Source organism: Pseudorasbora parva, chromosome 16 (assembly GCF_024679245.1).
Source record: "Pseudorasbora parva isolate DD20220531a chromosome 16, ASM2467924v1, whole genome shotgun sequence".
NCBI classification, from domain to species: domain Eukaryota; kingdom Metazoa; phylum Chordata; class Actinopteri; order Cypriniformes; family Gobionidae; genus Pseudorasbora; species Pseudorasbora parva.
The window spans coordinates 35787467-35810146 of NC_090187.1; the positions used below are offsets into that span (position 1 = coordinate 35787467).

Genomic DNA, 22680 nt, shown 5'->3' on the forward strand with positions numbered 1-22680 from the left:
CCAGCTGCAGTGTTGAACCGATTCCAGATTAAAAGTCTCCGCATTGTCCTGTCCTCTCGTGCATTGGTCTTGCATATCTTTTTGGGTACTTGAATGAATGAGTGTCTTTGTAAAGCTTCAATATTCTAGAAATTACAGATTTGGAATGACCAACTTTTGCATCTGGACAACCTGGTGTCGCAGGGTTTCAGTCACCTTAGAGTGGCTTGCCATCTTGCAAAGTCTGGAAAGTTGGAATCTTGGAAAGTTTGCTTTAAGTTAAATAGGGTTCGTGAGTTGTATATTTAAGTTGTATATACTGTACTTCAGAATATATGTAACTTGTGAAATATGCTTACAACTGCCCTTCTGCTCCTGTTAGAATTATTTAAAAAAGGACTAAGCAGTGACCTTGAAATATATTTAGGAAATTGTATGTTTTTCTTTAATATTGATCTCTACTGTACATCAACATGACTCATCATGTGATGACTCACCTGTTCATGTACAGTCATACCAGTAGAAAATAGAGGAACAAAACTTAGTTTCTATATTTCTTCTTTTTTAATTATTTTAATTTAAGCAGTTTCATTACGATACAATTATTGCTTAAATCAGGACACAAACCACCAGGTTCACCCTTGATTGAAGTTTAATTTCACAGCTTTTTTCCATCTATGATACAAAAAACCTCACTTGCAACAAAAAAAAAAAAAAAATAGCACTTTTTTTTTCTCCCTCTGACGTGAGTTGCCAACCACTGACAACAGGTGGATCCTGCCTTTAGATCTGAATTCTGCTTGTTGTTTTTATTGTTTTGACAAAGGTCTCTTTTGGATAGGCACACAACAGGGAAAGGGGGGTTGACAAGGCCGGACCATACAGGCCTTTTTAGCTTTTAAGGGTCAAACAACAGCACAAGATACAGGCAAAGTGTAAACCAGAGGCTGAAGACAGACAATACTTTGTGTGAGGAGACGAAGAAAAACAGTGAAGCACTGATTTTTGTGGCTCAGAAGACATTAAAGAGACATTCTGGTCCCCCAAACCTGAAGTCAGCCCTTGATTGAACACTACAGGCAGTTAAATGTAGGGTAGACAATGTTTTTCATACACACTTTTTGTTATACTGGTTGAAAGACTACTACACATCCTAAAGAGCAATCAATAATAGAAATATTCTAAATTATTTAAAATATCTTCTCAGGAAAAAGTGTTTGTCCAATCATTGCATTCTGTCCGAATGCAATAGGACGCCCTACCTGCCTGTCAACGTTGCATACCTTAGTGCACCCTGCTCGTGCAGACATCACTTCATCATCAGGGTGTTCAACGAGGCTGCGCAGACTTGTAGACAGATGGTCAGTAGATAGACAGCCACCTTTTGCAGTTCCTCCTGAACCAAAACAAGCAGCTTGTGCTGCGTTTACGCACTAATTACTATAAATAAAGACGTGATTTAATGGCAATAATCCAAACACTGCAATGAATCTGCAGCAGTCGGGTGGGCGTTCTAATAAGTTGGTCAAGTTCATTATTATTGTAATGTTTTGTGCTTTGAGACATGAGGTAATTTAAAGCAGTCTCTCGAAACACTTTGCAGACTCTGCTCTAGCTGTGCGCATTCATGTGTTTTAGAGGAGGCGTGGCTTTGTAAACGCTCTGAATGGATGATTTCAAAGCTAGCTTGCTATCGCTAGCCAAAATTGCTATCGCTAGCCAAAGCTAGCTTGCTATCGCTCACCAAAATTGCCTACCCTACATTTAATGTTATCTAACAGCAATATTTCACAAAAAGATTTTATTGAAATGGTTTCTGACCCAGAAGTAGAGACATTTAATTACAAAATGCATGCTTGGAAACATCATATTAGAAAACTAAATATGACTTCTCATCTAGCATTATCTTCCGATTCCTGATGCTGAGATAAATCCAGTCAACTGTGCCCGGCTGCCGGGGCAATATTGACTGTGCTGGTGTAGTATTTTCACATGAGCCCTAAACAAACACGGATTTGTTCATTAAGGAACACATGTTCACATTATAGCAAATTGTAGTACTTTTATCGATAACAATCCCTTAAACAAAATGTAACGGACAAAGTGGAGGGATTTTCCATTTCAGGCTGTGACCTAGGCTTAAACTTTTAGTTTTAAAAGGGGGGATTCAAACAAAAGCACTCATGCAAGCACAATCAGGCCAAATTTATTCTAATTTTACACTAAAAATGGTTATGCATATGAATGTCCAAATGATGTGTAAAGGAATTTATTTTTGATTATAAGTAATGGTGTTCAAATATTCATTTATTTTAGGAGAGTATCACACAATCTATCTAAAGTGCACTAATATTTCATATCTAATAAATTAAAATCATAATCATGCACTCACACAAGCTAGTGCATTAAAAATCAAACTTAAGTTCATTAAATAAACTGTGTGCGCGCGTTTCCTATGGATCTGAAGCCTTGATGTTCCTTTAATTAATTTTAAAGAACCAGGCAAAACCTAGGTCACAGCCTAGTGAACAGATCGCTACCATGTTCACGAGTACAGCACAAAAGAAGCCTGAATATACACCTGTAAATTTCCATCCAGTCACAAAACTGGATTAAAGAACTAAGCCAACAAATAAAAGCAAGGAGAACAGAAAACTAAATGGTATGACACTTATCAGAGGAGTATTTTTCCCATAAAGTGCAGCTGGTGGCGGCACGGTGAGCCACAGGGCTCCATTAGGGCAAGAGATACGGTGAGGTCAAGGACAGTCACAGACTTTCTACTTCTTCCTGTAGGCCAGTGCTCCAAAGGCCAATACTGCAGCAATGGCCACCAGGGCAGCACCACTGTATAGCAGCACAGGGAGGTCAGAGGACTCTGGTTGTGGCTCTGTCTTTGTCTCCACCTCAGGAGGGGCTGGGACAGGGAAGTCGTAGGCTGGGGAGATGGCCTTCAGCTCAACCTCTGGAAGTATATCCTGCTCCAGGGTTGCTTCTGGTTCTAGATCGGGTGGGGATGATGACTGTGGCTCCACGGGAGCTGGAACAGGCTGAGGTTGAAGTTCAGGCTCAGGCACGGGCAACGAGGCGGTAGAAGCAGCATGGGTGCCTGGGTGCTCTTGCTCTACTGAGGCTGGAGGTGGAGGGATCTCCATCACAATCGGCTCCACAATTGGCTCCGGTGCGGCTGGAGCCGGCTCTGCATTTGATGCTTCTTCTCGGACAGCAGCGAGTTCACTCTCGCTGCCCAGCACGCTAAGTACGCTACTCTGCAGCTCCCCTTCCTCCACCGTCTCCCCACCTTCTTCAAGCAGTTCAGCATCTTCACGCTCCACATGGACAATGTCAGAGTTTGAGGAATTGTTCTCGCTTTGCTCTTCGGCTAACGCCACTCCCTCGGCACTGTCCAGACTCTTGGCGTCTTCTGGGTCCATCATGCTGACCTGCGCCCAAGACTCGTGTCCTGTCAGAGACACAGGAAGACTCTCTGTCTGCCAGGAAGCCGGCCCACTACTATCTCCAGGAGTCAGTAGTGAAGCAGGAGGGCTTAGCTGATCCGAGGCCTGTTCACCTGACAGGATGTAAATGTCGTTACTGTCCTCGGCTATGATCACACCTAGGTCCTCCGCTTCATCCAGGCTGAACACAGTGCCCTGTAATGTAAAGAGAAGAAGAAAATCAGTTGGTTCAATAGTCGTTTTTTCTAAACATCACAAAACCTCTATACCTAAATACTGATATAGTGTTATTTATTCGCCACAGAATTAATCACATCACTGCAAAGTCTGTATATAAAGTCTTTGATCGCTGCAGGATTTAGTGAGTTTTGCTTCTGAATTAATATTAAGACATTATAAATGATAATTAAAAGTTCATGTTATCTACACCTCAAGCTCAGTGCTTAATTGCCAGCCCCAAGTGCTGCCAAATACTTTCTGTAGAGCTTAGTGGCTCTGGTCCTGCTGCCCTCAAATGTTAGTGTGGAGCCCTGTGAACTAAGATTAAAACTGCACATTGTAATATCTGTATGTTAAGTCTATTAATTACCAAGTTATTTTTAGTAATGCAGTCAAAATGGGGGAAATGTGAATAACTGTGTTGCAGGTTGATTTAAGTGTGCCCATGCATTTTCAGCTTGTGCTCCTAAAAGGTTCAGTTAGGGGATACAATGCTTCTAGTAAAAACAGTTAGTCTGAGCTGAGTCATATCATAAATGCTCTGGGTTTGTTTTACGAACTGTGAAAGCAATGTACGCATTTCCTTTTGTAAATTTTTCATCTCATTACCCACAGCAAGACATAAACACATGTATAATGTTTGTTTGGTTTTTGCAAGGAACACAGTGGGAACCTGTTCTCAAACAATAAACATCAAATCACATGTTAGACACTTTGTTTTATTAGTATTATTATACTGCACATATAGGATTTACAATACCAACATTTATTTGCAAAATAATTCATTTTAAATCATATAAAATAATTCTCAAAAAGTACACTACCATTAACATTTTTGGGGTCAGTAAGGTATATTTTTTAATTTTTAAACTGATGAAAAGTGACAGTAATAGCATTTATGATGTTACACAAGAATTCAATTTAAAATAAATGTTCTTTTTAAACAAATCTGAATACTGCATATTAGAATGCTTTCGTTAGGATAATGTGACACTGAAGACTGGAGTAATCAATTTGCAATCACAGAAATAAATGCAGCCTTGGTGAGCATAAGAGACCTCAATCAAAAACATTAAAAAAATATATTGGACCCACTTTATATTAGGTGGCCTTTACTACTGTGTACTAACATTTTAATTAATCATTTGATACAATGTACTTATTGTGTACATACATGTACAATTACATTGTACTTACATTTTAAAAATACCTGCATGTAATTAATTTTTGTAGTTACATTTGTAAGTACACAGCTGGCACTTCTCTTACACCTAACACTACCCCTTAAACTTACCCACAAACCACACCTGTCCCTAACTCTACCCATATCCCACCTCAATATCAACAGAGTGCTTTGCAGTTCAATTTGAACACAGTAAGTACATTGTACTTATTGTTTTGATGTAAGTACGTAGTTCTTAAGGCCACCTAATATAAAGTGGGGCCAATATATCTTACTAAGCCAAAACGTTTGAATGGTAGTCTAGCTTGTTAAAACATTTTTTTAAATACATTCTAGTATGTTTTTAGCACAGTAAGTATAATTTACCATGACATGGAGAATTTTTATTTGATTTCATAACAATGAATTCTCTCCATTCATGGTTTTACTAAACAAAATCAGCTTTACATAACTAAGTCAGGTTTTTTTTTAAAAAAGCGGTTTTTAGCCTGTATTCACTGCACTGTTATTCAGGGTATTATCTATTTAGAGTCATGTCCTACTCTGCTACCCACACAATGAAAGACACCACCTTACGGCTGTGGTCTGTCTGCACATGCCACTGGTTTCCACATGTCTTCCAAAACTAGGTCAAGCATGCAAAATGAATCATTCATTTGAATTTGAACTCATTGTCTGTAAATACATCAGTTTCTGCTCATTTGCATTAAGCAAACTGGAGATATTGCCGCTCACTGGCTCATCATAAAGGACACTCTTCTGTTCAGTGTGCCCTTTCTGGCCTTTTCAGTAATCAACCACTGTGCACGTGCATCTCATTTCACATGCAATGCTCCCTCACAGATGCTTTCAAAAACACATTAGATCCCAAATCTGGCTTAACATCTGAGGGCCAAGAGAGAGAGAGGACCATAAGGACACAACTAGTGGATTGTTACAGAGCAATATAGATTATGTAGCATGTCTCATATGGATGACCATCACGTGTAAGTGGTGTTCTCCACAACCACTTCTAAACACACTAAACAGTCATGTAGCTTTATAACATTTCCAAAGAAACTAGCCAACCTTTATATATGTGACTGTGGACCACAAAACCAGTCATAAGGGTCAATTTTTTATTAATTCAAATTTATAAATCACATGAAAGCTAAATAAATAAGTTTCCCATTGATGTATGGTTTGTAAGGATAGGACAATATTTGACTGAGATTTGATCTGAACTATTTGAAAATCTGGACTATAAACAAAAAAATCTAAATATTGAGAAAATCACCTTTAAAGTTGTCCAAATGGAGTCCTTAGCCATGCATATTTCTACTAATAATGGATTTTTTAAAACATATTTATGGTAGTAAATGCACTAAATATTTTCATGGAACATTATCTTTTCCTAATATCCCAATGATTTTTTAGCATCTATAACTCTGACCCATAACCATGTACAGTATTGATGGCTATTGCCACAAATATGACGCGTGACTTATGACTGGCTTTGTGGTCCAGGGTCACATATATGCAGACAGGGGTTTCTATAGTCTACATGCTAAACACAAAAAACAACAGGTTATGTCAGGAAAGAAAATAGGTTGATAAGATTTTTGTTGAAAGTCTCTTATGCTCACCAAGGTTGCATCAATTTGATAAAAATATAGCAAAAAACAGTATTACGGCTAGTATTATTGTTATTATAATAACATACTTTTTTATTTTTATTCCAATAATGGCAAAGCTTCAGTCACGCTTTCCTTTCATACATCATTATAATATTCTGATTTGGTGCTCAAGAAATATTTCATATCAAAATAAACATCTGCCTAATATTTTTGCAGAAACCATAATACATTTTTTTCAGAATTCTTTGATTTAAAATTGCATTTATTTGAAATTGTATGTCTTTACTGCTACTTTTGCTCAATGTAATGTAACAGAAAAAAGCTTTCTGAAATGCAGTAAGACAAATGTTATCTGCAAGATTAGACTTGCTGTCCTACCCAGAGGCTGTCTTACTGGTTACGTTTTAGTAAGGCGTTTTCTCTCAGGTGAGCCATAGGTGTCTATGTAACACTCCACCCAAGATACATGTACCCACCCTCGCCTAAAGACAAAAACTTACGCATGCCTGCCAAAACCATATGCTTTCACATTCACATGAGGGTCCAATATTGAAGACATCGGATCATAAAAACAATCTAGTGCATAGCCATTTAGTACTACAATGCTACTTAAAGTATGAGAACTAATGCGCCAACTTAACATACACTACCGTTGTAAAGTTAGTGTTTTTTTTAAATTTGTGATTTAACGTTTTTGGAAAAAAGTTTCTCATTCTCTCCAAGATTGCATTTATTTGATCAGAAATACATATAACAGTCAAATTTAATTATTATTTCAATTTAAAATAACTTAATACATTTTAAAATGTAATTTATTCCTGCGATGGCAAAGCTGAATTTTCAGCATCATTACTCGAGTCTTTATTTTCATGTGAACCTTCAGAAATCATTCCATTATGCCGATTTGCTGCTCAAGAAACATTTCTTCTAATTATCAATGTTAAAAACAGTTATATAAAATAAAAATAAATGTTTTATTGCCTCAGGGAACCTATACTGGAACAAGCTCTGCAAAATCCTGCTCAGAGCATTAGCATTCCCCATAGTGGGCTACATTTCTCCTCTGAACATCCTAAAATGTACATAAGGGAATACATAATATTGTTAAAGTAAATCCAAACCAACTTTGGATACCTCAGGTGAAAGATTTGTCTAAAATTCGCAGTATGTCAAGTATACAGGTCACTCTCTCAACTAACACAGGGAGCAGTTTTGAGGCAGTCAAACTGGGACAGCCCTGCTCAAGCTGATTTCATATGAGGATTTATCAGATTTATTTCTGTTCTTCATCTAGAGCATGTGGGGGTGGCATATAGCCTCTGTTTGTGCGATGAGAGCAGCACATCGCCTGTAAAATGCAGTTACGTAAGAGGCCTGACTGAGCGGTGCGCAGGGTGATGCGACCTGACGTGGCTCGAGCTCTGCTCTCAGCACTTACCGATACACAGACAGGGCGCTCTGGTAGCGTTTGTCCGTACCACACAACTGGAGTCAAATTACATCACATCATGCCATCTCAAGAATCTTTGCTGGCCAATGTGACAGGCACACTGAAGGTCACCTCTGTGTTGCGTACATTACAGGCAGAGGGACAGGAAGGGGATCATGGGGTGGGGTTACTCAAGACAAAATGTCAAGTCCCACATATCGCATATCTAGACTGGTACCCCATTTTGTGCGGTGTATTGAATGGTGTCCCTTGACCTAGAGTTCATGATTAGATTAGACATTAGTCATTGACTTATGCCATGTTTTTTTTAAATGGCTCCTTTTAGCAGAATAGACACACACACAAGTTGGGTTTCCCTGATTTATGGGGACTTATACAGTTTGTACAGTATAAAAATAATGTATATGCAATCCTCTAACCCTAACAATCACTGAAAACTTTCTGCATTTTTACATCCTCAAAAAACATCAAGATTTTGATTTATAAGCTTTTTTCCTCATAAGGACCAAACATATCCCAACAAGGACAAGGATTTTGCCATCTTAGTGAGGACATTTAGTCCCCTAAAGCGCACAGAGTTCTGTTCTCATTTACTTAATTTGAATCTCATTCATGAAACAACCTTCTGCATAAATTATCCGTCAAAACAGTCTGTACATGAATTGTTACAGTGAATTGATGCTATAATTTACACAAGAGAGCAAGAGCAAACAATATAGTCAGAAATATATTCTTGTGCGTCACAATTAAGGCTAAATCATTGTGTCGTTTTGTAATACTATAATGATTATTGTGTGCTACTGCAAATATACCAAAAATGTATCGAATCAAATTCATCCAAAAGCAGAACTGCGCAAACAAGGTTTTCTACACTAAAACAAGTTAAATGTTAAATTCAAAATTTACTGACTGACCTATTTATTGGAGTATTTATTTCTGAATTAACGCCATATCAGCAGCAATGGCTATTTTCATCCATTTAATGGAGAATTAAACAATTAAAGTGCTCGCTATTTTAATCAAAGTGATGGAGGGCAAGAGGGAGGACACAAAGTCGCAAAATGGACCGTGAAAGTATCATCTATTCTGGTCCAGTGCTCCAGAAGAAAGCAGCTGTCCTACCTGCCTGTGTTCAGCTCCGAAGTGCGCAGAACTCCAGCAGTGACCACAAGGAAATAAAGTAAACGGGTGACGGAGAGAACGTATATACAAGATAAAGGTTGCTGTTAGAGTAATGGGGCTGGAAGTGCTGAGCAGAAGGTCTGGTTTGTTTGCACACGGTCTCCTCCTACTTGTCAGACTCCTCCCACCTGCATTCAAACTCTCACAGATGCTTATTCAATATCATTTATGTCAAAGCTCTCACTCCATCACTGGAATGTAGTCCTGTACCAAGCTGAAGTATAAAACAATGGTCTCCCCTCCTCTCCGCGTAAGTGTCTGTTTTGCTCTAATTAAATTATTCCTTCTGACTGAGTTCAGCTTGTGCATAAAAGGCATCAACTGAGTCTTTCATAAGGATGGTCCGCCTCTGAGATATAGTTTGACACAAAGAGGATGTCATAAACCAACAAGACCGTCCATATTCCAACAGAGGTGAAGAACTGTTCTCATAAAACATTTGCATGAGGGACAGATAGACTTCTGAAATTAACAATCTTCAGTTTGAACTATCAAATTACATACATTTTGATAAGCTGAATGGGAATGTGTGTGTTCATTATGTAAAACATTAATTTAAAGATAATTCTTTATTATGACCTTATGTATGAGGTAGCAAAGAGCTGTGCCTTAAACAAATTTGCCCTTAATCACAAAGTCCATAAAGGTGAAAGGAAGGTGAGTGTAGATGAAACACGAGGAAAGTTACCTTGCCGATCACATAGCAGCATAATGCGTTTAACCAACACACAGCCTTTCGTATCAAAGAGTTCTGCATACTTTGAGTAAACATTTGATTTTGAAGCAAAGTATTGTTTGTCAAAACACAATGTGTTGGTGACATCAGACTAGCATTGTCCACCAGCAGCCGAATGGGGTAATGTGTAAAAAAGAAAAAAAAAAGAAAAAAAAAACATTCTCTGGCTCCCTCTCCTGACAGAAGTCATGAAAAACACTGTGTAAAAACCATTACAGTTCTGTGAAGAAACCCAATTTTGCCATTAAGGCAGTTGTTCTCAGCCCAGGGGCCAGAACTAGAGATCTTCAAAGGGCTTCTTGGATCTAAAAGTCCAAATCTTCTCAGACATGGGTCAGGTCTGATACAAATAAGGTAAAAAGATGGGCATACTTTTAAATCTACACTGTGATCTTTCTTATTTGTCATCTCTGATGTTGGTCTTTGTCAATACCAAAAGGTAAAAAAAGTTCCCAAGAATACTTGGAGTCAAAAGGTCGAGAACTACTGCTTATACTGGTACACCCAGTTAGACTATCAAACCTTTTGTAAGTTGTAGAGATGTTCATTTGTCATTAGCTATGTCTCCATCCAAAGTTGTGAATTTAACTTGTGCGCAAAATTCGAACATTACATAAAACATCTGCAGCGTTTCCATCCAGCGGGAGAACAAAACCCTCACATCCTGATAAACTGGCACTAAATATCACTAAGAAGAGTAGGAAAAGCCACTGTATATAATAATGTTGTATATAATAAATGGCTTGTGCCTCAGGGCTTGCAGACGGAATACAATAAAATGATCTTGCTTTCAGAGGTGGATACCTACTTTTTGGAAAGGCAGTCATGTAAGACTGTTCTGGGAAGTAATTTTACCGAACCACTTTGACGACAGACTTTGCTCAGGCATTTCAGATGCTGTGCATCAAGATCGGTCTGCTGGTTAGTCCAGTTATTTCCTGTCCCATCGTAAAGGCTTACAGCTGCAAAAAAAATACTTTTTGATGCGCGTCGAGGAATTTATTCGGCAATAATAGTTCTTACCAGATAAAAAGCTTATCTGACTCAATTAAGTGCATGTGTTTTTTTATGCATTTACGCATTTCTAAAATGTAAGTGCATTTTGGCGTTTCCATCCAGTGTTTTTTATGTGATATCCCATAATGTGCATAAAAATGAATGGAAATATATCTATTGTAAGTGCTTTTATTATTATTATTATTATTATTTGGAGAATAACACACTACCGCATCAGAAAGAGAGGCATACAAATTTGCATTTCATAACTTTTTTTATAGTTGCATGAATTATCTCTCATGAAAATATTCCGTAATAATCGCAACAGGCCTAGCATTATAGATGAAAATGAACTTTTGATATGGTTAATAATCAACTGGTCAAATGATCCAGATTGAACTCATAGACAGTAAAAGAAATGGACACAGCGACCCCATTGACGTCAACGGCGAAAGAATGAAGTCAACCTAGGGGCGCTCACTTCCTGATGGCTGAGCGAACTGCGCAGGCTCAGACTGAGCTTGACGACGTAGATGTGACGTGAGCCTCCTGTCTGACAGCTGTGAGTCTTCTAGTAGATGTGGAAAGCGAAAGCTGAATCACGTTGTTTAAATATTTTCTCCCGTTGCTTTTGGCTCACTATGAGCTTCTCCCCATTCTTCCCCCTTGACTTTATCAGACTAGTCTCCAGGACATGTCTCCACGTCCCCCCGACTGTCTCATAGACAGTAAAAGATTGCCTGCGAGCGTCTCCTCCGGTCTATACGGTAATTTCTCAACTGTGCGACAGGGTCGCGTTGGTTATGACGCAATCATTAGCCTATTTTTACAAAAACAGCTTCTGCGGGGCGATAGTGTAAGATACAAGGTAATGGAGCCTTTTATACATTGTCGTGTTTCTTTAGAAATAAACAATGGAGAAATGGAGTCTTTAAACGTCTCAGATGTAAAGTTATTCACTGTCAAAGTGACTCAAAAATGAATGGGAGTCAATGGGATGCTAACAGCAGGTGATGGCTTGGTTAGCAATGGCAGCCCCTAGGGGTGGAACGCTTTCCGAGCACTAGATTACCCCCTTGATTGAACTAGACATCAGATCACCCATTAAATGCAAGTCACTCACCCATCCACCCTGCATAATGATGAAGTCTGCTTGTGATTCCTCAAGATAACGCAAACCATAATGTAGCAGAGATTCCAGCGGCTGCCCCTCAGTCTGCAGGGTCTGTAACAATACTAAGGATACCAAAACCTAAACAGAATGACACAATGACAGAATGTGAAAAAAAATACCGACATTCACAAATCAGTCCCAATGGCCTTGAGGGCACTTTGTGTGCACCTATGTGGTGAGTGTTTTTAATGACCTTGCTCCATCCTCCTTGAGCGTGAGAAGACACCTCCTCCACTGCTGCTCTGAAGTGCTCAAAGCTCAAATCACTGCAAGAGACATTCAAATAATCACAGATCAGAACATTTCTCTGCATTTATTTGAATTTGCTAGTTGTTTCAAATAACATCAAGATAATATATGCTGAAAGCTTTTGGTCAATATTTAAGTCAAACTTCAATGATAGTCATTTAAACTCCCTTTACAAGCCAACTTATCATAACTGTGTGTGCAGGGTGTTTACACACTACATTTTTCTGCCATAAACATCTCAGTTGCTAGAGCTTTTTTCCAACTACTAAAATTGTCCAGGAGTTCTCCCTGGACCTTATAAAGGACCTGCGCAGAAGCGTGTGAGTGGCAGAGGACAGGTGTATGTCCAGGTCCCGGGAGATGCGGTCCCCCAGCACTGCCAGACTGTCCTCTATGGAGCTCTCTGGATTGGCTGGACTGAACACAGGGGATGTGTGCTGATCAAAACCAGTCCTGGAAAAAGCTGAGCCGAGAAAGAGGCAGATGACTTGAAACCATGATCTAGATTTTAGATTAATTTTATCGTGAAATTACAGTTTTAACAAAAAAAAAACATCTTACAGGCCGCAATTTCCTCTTCCAGCTGCTTCATTTCATTCTCAATCTGTTTCTTCAGGCTGCTATTCCGCTCTCTTTCTACTTCCTGTGTAGACTGGCTCTCTCCTGCACAGAATCATAACACATTTATTTATTACAAAAAAGGTCCCCCAAAAATTCATAGTACAGACCTTACCGATATATAATTGTTATGAATAATTATTATTTATCTTATTTTGATATAATCATTTACCTAGTCATGTGTACCCAAAGTTGTGTTTTTTTCCATATTTCATTCTTATTTGTTTTTTTATAGAAAGAGAAATTTTGCTGACAAATTTTCATCAGTTAATATTTTCTTAATGTTAAAGGTGCAGAATGTGAATTTAAGCAGCATCTAGTGGTGAGGTTGTGAATTGCAATAGCTCACCGCTCACCTCTCCCTTTCAAAGAACATAGAGAAACTACGGTGCCCAACACAGGACAAAAATGTCATCGTCGGAGAGAGCTGAGAGTGACTAGAGTTCTGTAGAGAAGTTTTTCCGTTTAGGGCTACTGTATAAAACAGGACAGCGCAAAAAATGGCAATTTCATTGTAAGGAGACCCGCGGTGTATGAAGATTTAATTGCTTATTATAAGGAAATGCCCCTGCAAACAAAGTTATGTATATTATATTGCATTTCTTTCAATAGATCCTCATAAACACTATACACTGCACTTTTAAGCACTTCATTTTTGAAAACAATCTTGATTATTTGAATCTTAACACAAACATGTGCAAGCAAGCATAAAAAAGCCTGGAAACTCCAGGTATTAAAATATTTAGCGGAATAATTTTCTGCATGGCTGATGAAGCTAAAAAAGGTGAAGTGAAAAGAAACTAAAGGTGATCAAACTACTGCATTCAGAACTTATGCAATTTCTAGTATGTTCAGGCTCAGCACACAACCTTCAAAAACACGGAATGAAAAAAAAGGGTCAAACTCTGAACAATGTCATAACTCATGACATATCATGTACTCAAAATAATATATGTAAACAGCAAAAAGACCTTAAACCTTTTCCCCTTAACATTCTCATGTGTCCTGGGAAGGCACTTTAAGTTCTTTTTAATTAAATTCCCATTGTTCTCATTCTACTGTATTTTAATACTCCATTATACCGTAAATGATTCTGTAATACAGTGGCTGTAATACAACTGGCTTTTCAGAGCCATAACATTGGTGAATAACTTAGTGTTTACAGATCATGCATACAAGGGGCCATCCATCACATTCAAAATGTAACTCTCTCAACCACACAGACACCAGTGAAGGACTAAAAAAAGAGGAAGTATTAGAGACAGTAAGAAACTGTCAGATATACTTAGAGAGAGCAAGAAAGTGTGTATAAAGGCTGTGAATTGGACAATAAAGCCTTTAACAACTCTACAGAAGTTTATGCAAGCTCACATTGACTTTTCCAAGCCAGTGCCTGTCTTTTTTGGTCAGATTTGAGAGGGCTGTGCTTCACTCTGAACCAGTGGCATGTGAACAAGCCAACGCTGATCGCACATGACAGTCTGTCAGAGTGCAGAGCGGGTCGAGTGGAAAGAGGGATCAGAAGCTACTTTCAAAGCTGACTGATTGAAAACCAGAGCAGGATACAGGACATTCCTCATTGAATCGCTGATGTGCCCAAGGCTCCAAAATCTCCAACAGGCAGCTTAAACCCATACCATCCTCTGTGTCAACCAGATTAACTGTATGTGCACTTTGAATCTCCTTCTAAAGTCAACAAGGACTAAATAAAAGGATGTAGGCTACAAGAAGACAATTTTCATAAAAAGCAGTCCTACAATGACTCCAAGCAAAATGCCAAGGGCTGCTTGAAGCTAGTGGGACCAAATTTGCCAACGATATACAGACTGCCACATAAGAAGTATAGACAACACGTGAACTCTGAAGGATTTGTTAATGCATTACTTGCAATAGCTTCAGGCATTTTTCAAAAAAATTACGCTAGTTGCAGCACTATGTATACAGCACTTTGAGTTACAGCCCATGTTCAAGGACAAAATGGAGATTCCTGGAAGAGGAATGTGACCTCAGTAACTGTGGACAAACCCTACTAGCAACTGAAACTGTAATGGCGGAATTAGCAACCCAGATCCATAGCAAAGCAGCTCTATGGATAGTACGAACGGTCCTAGGGCAGGTAGTTTCAGTCTGTAGAGGGACTGCATAAAGCCTTTTTGGAAGAGCTAATGTGCATCACAATTTGCATAATTATACTACATAATATTGCATAAACGATGAGTAGTTTGCTCACTTGTAAAATTCCAATAATAAGTGGACTTCAAGTACCTGGATAATACTTATTAAACTGAAAAAAGTGACCTTTTAGATACTAATTATCAGGAGTGTAATGGTACACAAAAATGACGGTTCAGTGCGTACCTCGGTTTTGAAGTCACGGTTCAGTACGGGTTCGTACAGCTGGAGGGAGAAAACTAAACATAAAACTGCTTTTTTATTTTTTATTTAACAGTGGTTTACTGAATAAATTGTGTCTCTGTCTTTTAAATAAATGTGTTTATATTTAAGAATTTTAATCATAATTAATCTATCTCTGCTAATGTTGTAAACTATATATAAAGCACTTACTTGGACATATAATATTATAGGTTACAATTAACAACAAAGCCCACACTATTAAATTCAGTTGCTATGTATTTTTTGACATAATAAATCACCACTTACATAAAGATTGTATGCAAACATGTAAACTGCATACAAGGCAGTTTTTGCATTAACTTCTAAATCTAATTATAACATTTTGAGATAGAATTTAAAAGATAAGACTTTTTTTCGTATTGAAAGTGTATGAATACATGTACCCTTACAGTCCTACTAATTATCGTAAACACAAATTTCCTGGTCAGAAATTGGACACGAACAACCTCTCCAGCCATAATTACGACTGGGAAACTTATTCGCATTTTTTGATTCCAGAGTTTCAAAGTTCGGCGTGCCATAAACTTTAAGATTGTAAAGATGACTACTGCTGTAGTGACTTAAGTTTTATTAATTTTTTCCCCCACATTTATACAGCTTTCTCTTGCTAATATGGTCATGTATATTTGCATACATGTAAAAAAACAAACATCTCATGCAAAAATAGATTCTAGTCAGAATGAGTCTGATACGGTTCCATTGGGCTGTGAATATGGGGCAAAAATGCCTCTCTGCACTCAGTTGAATAGACCTACAACCAATCAGAGCAACATAGCAAATGACGCATGTTGAGCGACGCATAGCTGTCAACAAAACTCAACTGCACACACGCTGGAAGAAGCAGAAGATGAGTGTAAACAATCTTTACTGGTGTTGTAAAAAGAATTTAAGGATAGACAGAGTACTTACCAACACGATCATCATTTTTGAAAGAAATAGTAAAGGTGAATGCATAAACGAACAAGTTCTCCGTTTAGGATTACGATGATTACGTTGCTGTTGTCTGTCCATCATTGTATGAAGCCTGCCCTAACAATTTGATTGGTCCAAACAGCTCTGGTTCGAGCATAGTTGCTCCACAACGGATCAAGTTCAGACCGAATTTTCCGAAATTTTTCGTTGTGGGTGGGGCTAAATTCGGCTGGCATCCAGGCTACATAATTTATGTACTTTACACAAATGCTTTTATTTCACTGAAATTCCATAATCTAGATGGCACAGTGAATAAGACTTCCCTCCAAAAAAGGCAAGAGTGATCCTTGTGTACACCATGATTTCTATATTCTTGAAAGCATCTCATAATTACAACTTCAGAATTGGGAAGTAGGAACTTTCAGACTGGATGTGAAGGCAGCATTTGTTCACTGTGGCATGTACGTGATTTTTGTATCTTAATGCTAAGCCCTAGCCAGACCCACATCAAGATGTTTGGTCTGGAAACTCACCATAGAAAGGGCTCAATCCAAGGGGCGGATAAACGGTTGTTTTTCAAACTCCCTCTGCACGCAATTGGATAGCGCTACCACCAACCAGAGCAACAAAGGTGAAGCAGAACTAGTTGACAGATTACGGCGAAACTCAGAACACATCTTCCCATTTTAAAGGCCCCATGGCATGGGTTGTTTTATTGTTTTATAATGTTTCCTGAGTTGTACTTATATTGATAGTATGGTTTTACATCAAAAAATGTCATAATTTAGAAATAAAAGGCATTTTTTCTATACTGATATTAGCCCTCTGTTTAGAATGCTGTTTCAAGAGGCGTGTCTGCTGTGAGTCTTCAGTGAAAACACCCACTGTTGTGATTGGCTGACATCTTTGCATTTGAAATGAGATTACCTGCGGGTGGGTGCGTGGTTTAGTCAAGCAAGGGCAGCAGCAGCTCATTTCATGCCATGGGAAGACTCTCCAAGTCTTCCAGAGCTGCGGGCAAAGCTGATTCGAAAGACCGTCGTTCGCCAGCTTCTTTGTTTACTAGTAACACGCAAGCACAACCCTCCTGTCATTATGTTAAGCCCCGCCCACCGACTCTATACACGATGTGATTGGCCTGACCAGTTTGGTTTTTATAGCTCAGAACTGTATTGAGAGTTGCTAGACGATACTCGCAGCAGATTAGATTTGCTGCCGCTAGGGTGCATATAGATTTCTAGGCTAGCTAAGCCCTTAATAAAAGAGTCTATTTGTTCAAACCACAGAATAAAACTTCACTACAGTTACATACCATTTTGCATAGTCCCATTTATTCTACAGGAATGTGTACTGCATTTTGAAAAATTACTTCACATGCATGTATGCAGAAAATGTGATTTCCTGTCTCATTATGCATAAACTACAACATATGCTTGCTGTTTTATTGCATTCGGGCAGTGGTGGGCCGTCAGGGCCAGCAGGGCCTTCTCTGCTGGCCCTGTCAAAATCATTATATATATATATATATATATATATATATATATATATATATATATATATATATATATATATATATATATAGTTACGATTATATTTCCAGAAAGAATGTATTTATTTTTGGTGTATTTTCCATATGTCATCATCTAAACGCATCACAGCCCCGAGGACCAGCACTAGTAGAATAGCTTGCCTTCCATTGAAGCTGCTATTTTCCATTGGACCATAGCTTTGACTGACGTGGGTCATTAGCCAATCAAAATTTGATGTGTAGTGATAGAACGGCCCAGAGGCCCAGCGATGTGTCGGTGTGCTACCCCCTGCTGATGTCATCAGCCGTCTGAACTTTTCGCGGGTTGTGAGAATTCTGTGTGAAATAAACTATGGCCGCCGCGGATGACAGGCTGCGTGCGAATGATCGATCCTGATGTCAAGCCGGTAATGTTAGCTAACAAGCAGTGTTTTTTCTGTTTCTTTGGATGTTCTGTTGGTCCGTATTTTTGTTTGTTTAAGAGTATTTGTGCCAGCTGATTTTGATTCTTTTCACCATTTGCCTACACGGTGACACGTGAGTGCAGTATCATCAATAAATAGTCAAATTGCCTTTTTGTCTCGCGTGTACACTATGAAAGCAAAGTTCGTAGTAGTATTGCGTACAGTGCATTATTGTATTTTGTGTGTGTGTGTGTATTATGACACACAGGAGAGGGTGAAATATGAGGACATTGGCCATGTCACTTTTCAAAATGCTTATAAATCATACAGGATGAGGGTTTTTTTAGAAAGTAAAAATGCAGAATGTTTCATGTGATGGGTAGGTTTAGGGGCAGTGGCAGTGTAGGGGGATAGAAAATACGGTTTGTACGGTATAAAAACCATTGCGCCTATGGAATGTCCCCATATGTCACAAAAACAAACGTGTGTGTGTGTGTGTGTGTGTGTTGTTATGGCGTGGGGCGTGTTGATCGTTAGTGAAGGCCCTGACTGAAACCCCACGGTACGCTACTGCATTCGGGACACAAGCAGACCACTGAAAGTTGTGTCATTGTTTTGAGATTAAATTAAACTCTGTATGATTCTTTCCAGGCAGGAAATATGTACATATTGATTTGTGGATGTGATCTCTTACCCTCCCCTGTCTCTGAGGGTCTTGATCGTGATGGCGGGAGCAGGCTGAGGTAGCTGAGAATGACATACTTGGTCTCATAGTGAAATCCTTCAGGCACTGTGGTGGAGGAGCCAGAGGCAGCCATTTAAGAGAAATGTCAGGCTCTCAGCGACATGCACGACCAAATGACAATTTTCACAAGTCCTAGAACGAACAAACAAACAAAAATACTTTATAATGCATTTAAAAGCACGAAGAGTACAATTTGAGGTTGTCTAATCTTCTGGCATCCGTTACACAAAGTTATTAAGTATGTGAACATAAACAGTGTTATTATGAACTAAAGAGAATGACTTTAACCTTTAGAGCACAAAGATATTAGTAGAATGTTACTGACTGAAAACCATTCACATTTATGGCAACTTTTTTCTATACATTGAAAGTGACAGAGGTTGTCATTCAGCCTGATATCACCTGTTGTGTTCAACTTAAGTAATTACATAATATATAATGACAACTAAACTCGCTTTTGTGAGAGTTGCCAGTCTTAAACAGAAATACATGTGTAACTAACACTGTTAAATTCTACAAATGCACGCAACACTTTGACACCAACAAGTTTGTCTAACAAAGACCACTTCAAAACTGAAGTTATTATAATACTGCACAGCACGTTTTTGCTAACAAACGTCCCGATAGTGAGTAATACTTTTTTCACTAACGAAGTCCACCACATATATTAGAACATCGTGTACAGTACAAACGCACGCGGGCACACACTGAACCTCTCTCTGCGTGCACGCCACACCTACTCGCATGCCCGAGTTTCAGCTAGCCGCTAAAGTTTAAACATAGCCTCTTAGTGTCACTCATAACATAACATGCTATTTGTTTAAGGTGAACATGCTGCGACTTAGCTTGAATATGTCGTACCTCTGCACCAGTGATAATTTTGTTCACTCAACGGGGATGACTAACCGGTTTCTCTCACACTTACTATAATACTGCTTTCGACTGTGGGATAGCTAACTGTTTAGAGATGCGCGTGCGCGGTTTCCATGTTGCGCGTGTGCGAGAGGGTGAAGCACGCGGCGCACTGCTCCGCCTTGATTGTAATCCTGACGCGGGACGCACGGACGTGGAAACGAGAAGGTCAAGGATAGAGAGGGGGACAGAGAACGCATTCTTATTCAGCACCCGTTCCATTTTTAGCAAAATTATTTTATTTTGCGTTCAGTTCCGTTAACTGTTCTCGACGAGTAGAAATGATTCTATGAGTCGAATCTTTTTTTATTGAATCATGCAACGCGACCAGTTGAGATCGATTCACGAACGAATGACTACGTTAGCGTATGATATTGCTTGGATTACATTTTTTAAATATCAAATTAATAATTCCAATCAGGAAGTGTTGCTGTGTTTTGTCAGGCAGGCCTATGTGACAACGTGAACTTACACAATATGAGATTTATTGTAGGGTAATGCTATTTCATTAATATTATGAACGCAATTTTATTACCTTTTTTGTTTGTTTATTTTTTTAATCTAATATAAAGTATGCTACCAATACTGAATTGCATTGTCATTAAAAATCACGAAAAGTCAGTCTGTTTAAACAGGCTACATCTTTGGAATAATTTTATTATGGTATCTGGGGCCCCAGTGGAGTTGCTGCTGGAATCACGTTCTGGGGTTGAAAGCCAGGGGCCCCTAGAATCGTCACCACCTTTTTTCCCCTCCAGTGACATCACTGCCCCAGATGCAACCATAATGCAATCCAGCGAGTCATGTGTTCACGTGGCCTTTACAATTATTTGCTTTTGCTGCCCTCAAATGGTGCAAGGCCTGCATATGCATTTTTTATTATTATTTTACCCAAAGTAAAGTGGAAAACTTTCACATCCTTGAAAATGTAAAATCCAAAGCATTCCATACCAAGAATAGAATATATATTTTCAAGTAACTAGTACAGTAATGCATTACTTTTACATTTACAACAAAATGTAATGAGTTACTTTTTCAAATAAGCAATGCAAGTTACTTTGTTATCCCATTTATTGACTGACAGCTCTCCTGTCCTCATGTTGAAAGAAATAATAAGTCAAAATCAGATTCAGCATTCCTCAAAATGGATAAAAACAGTGGAATGAATACTAAGAATATCATTTAAACCTGCAATACTTAAATATGTTAAATTAGACAAACATACATGTATATTTAATCAGACTTTATTAATCAATGTCTTTCCTGTAGACTTTGATGATCCCATTCAACCATACGAATAAGCAAAAAATGACTAAAAAAACATATTTTTGTTTGTTTGTTTTCTGCTGAAGAAGAGAGTTGACATTCTTCTTCTGCACCCAGAATGGCAGAACAGCTGAAAGGTTTGTTTGAGCTGCACCCCTCTACTGTACAAGCGTGATGAGCATTTCCTTCAACCTTCAACTATTTATTTCACTTTTGGTGTGAAAGGGGAATTATACACATTTATGTGTTGAAACATTTTCGCCATTGTTGGGGCAGAATTTATAAACATCCTTAGAGATTCCAATCAACTGATTCAATATAATTATAAAGTTTGAGAAAGCATAAATATATGCAAAAAGAAAAATGACAAAGATTTTTATTTTTATAACATGCTTTATGTTGCTTTTAGGTTAGAGAGTGACCATCTGTTTGAGATGTCCTGGGGGTGTCAGCACTGAGACTGTTTAGGCCTTTTTTCTTAAATCAAACACAGTTGTCATTCATCCTGCGCAATAATAATGTCAAATATAATCCGGGCCTTATTTAGAGGGGGTAAGGTATGATAGCCTTTATATACAGACTGAATATCCTTCAGACACATCAGTTTATTTTCCAAAGTGGTTTACTCCATCTAGTCATTAATTGTTTATATATAAAATAACGTCAGAAAACAAATAATAGTTTTTACTGCAAAACAGGACAACAAACTTTTGACAACTATATAACGTACATATGCAAGTTTTATTTTAAATTACATAGAGTTTGTATTTACATTTTAAAATATGAAATACATTAAAGATAAACATTCTTATGCTACAAAGCAGTAATAAATATTTGTATTATGGAGGGGATGGGACAAACCCGTAAGTAAAGATGATAAAACTACTTTAGACCTCAAAATCAGTTGTGATACAGGAAATCTGTTTTTAAAGGTACACTATGTCATTTTTTTTGTTCAAAACTTAATAAATTTAAATGCTTCATTATTCCTTAATTCAAAAGGTTTTTTTTGTCTTACCCTGATTCACTAGCCCATTATAAGTGTTAAGTATATCCGTAAATAGAGAAAAGTTGCTCCAGCTGCAATGCTGAATTTATCTTTTGTGTCTATAGACTCCTCCTATTCTGGCAGCCAAAACACAACAAGACGACATTTTAAAGTCAAAACTTTTAGAGCACCTGCAATAAGTTATGCTCTTCATGTTTTGCCTTCAGCTAGAGCGGTGATGTCACAGTGATGTAGGCGATTGAAATAGGTCTATTAATGGGTATAGCCAGTAACATCTTCAGCTAGTCAGCTTGAGACCCTTTCCGTTTAAACTGGTTATATATCTTAAGTCTAGTAGTGAATGTGAGCAGTAGGATAATCTCTCTTTTTTTTAGCCATGAGAAAGAATCATATTGGATTGGTTGCTGGGCAACGTGGGGGAGAGGATGCTGGCGTTGTCTGTTCGCCGCTTCTCCACCCACAAATCATGTTACTGTACTATTAGATTTAGATTTTATTTTATTTTATTATGTTTGTGACTAGTCTAACAGTCAGAGCTACAATTGGGACTTATGCTGTTTGCTGGCAGCCACTGAGAGGACGTTGTTCACCGTTCGCCGTTTTCCACCGCTTCTCTGATGTTTATGTTT

At 38.3% G+C, this 22680-nt stretch overlaps 1 protein-coding gene across 3 annotated transcripts; it reads right to left on the reverse strand.

Moving 5' to 3' along the window:
* Nucleotides 1-1655: 1655 nt before the first annotated feature.
* Nucleotides 1656-19879, reverse strand: bcl2l13 (BCL2 like 13). 3 transcript variants are annotated; one of them, XM_067420537.1, is made up of 7 exons: nt 19726-19879; nt 18814-18996; nt 12804-12905; nt 12549-12705; nt 12187-12259; nt 11943-12071; nt 1656-3632 (listed from the first exon to the last, which is right to left on the reverse strand). In XM_067420537.1, exons 2-7 carry the CDS (start codon nt 18935-18937, stop codon nt 2760-2762), a joined length of 1458 nt encoding a protein of 485 aa, XP_067276638.1. In that variant the 5' UTR covers nt 18938-18996; nt 19726-19879; the 3' UTR covers nt 1656-2759. The 3 variants fall into 3 exon arrangements, with proteins under 3 accessions (XP_067276638.1, XP_067276640.1, XP_067276641.1); XM_067420539.1 differs by having other exon boundaries at nt 19711-19879; XM_067420540.1 differs by having other exon boundaries at nt 19790-19865.
* Nucleotides 19880-22680: the final 2801 nt, after the last annotated feature.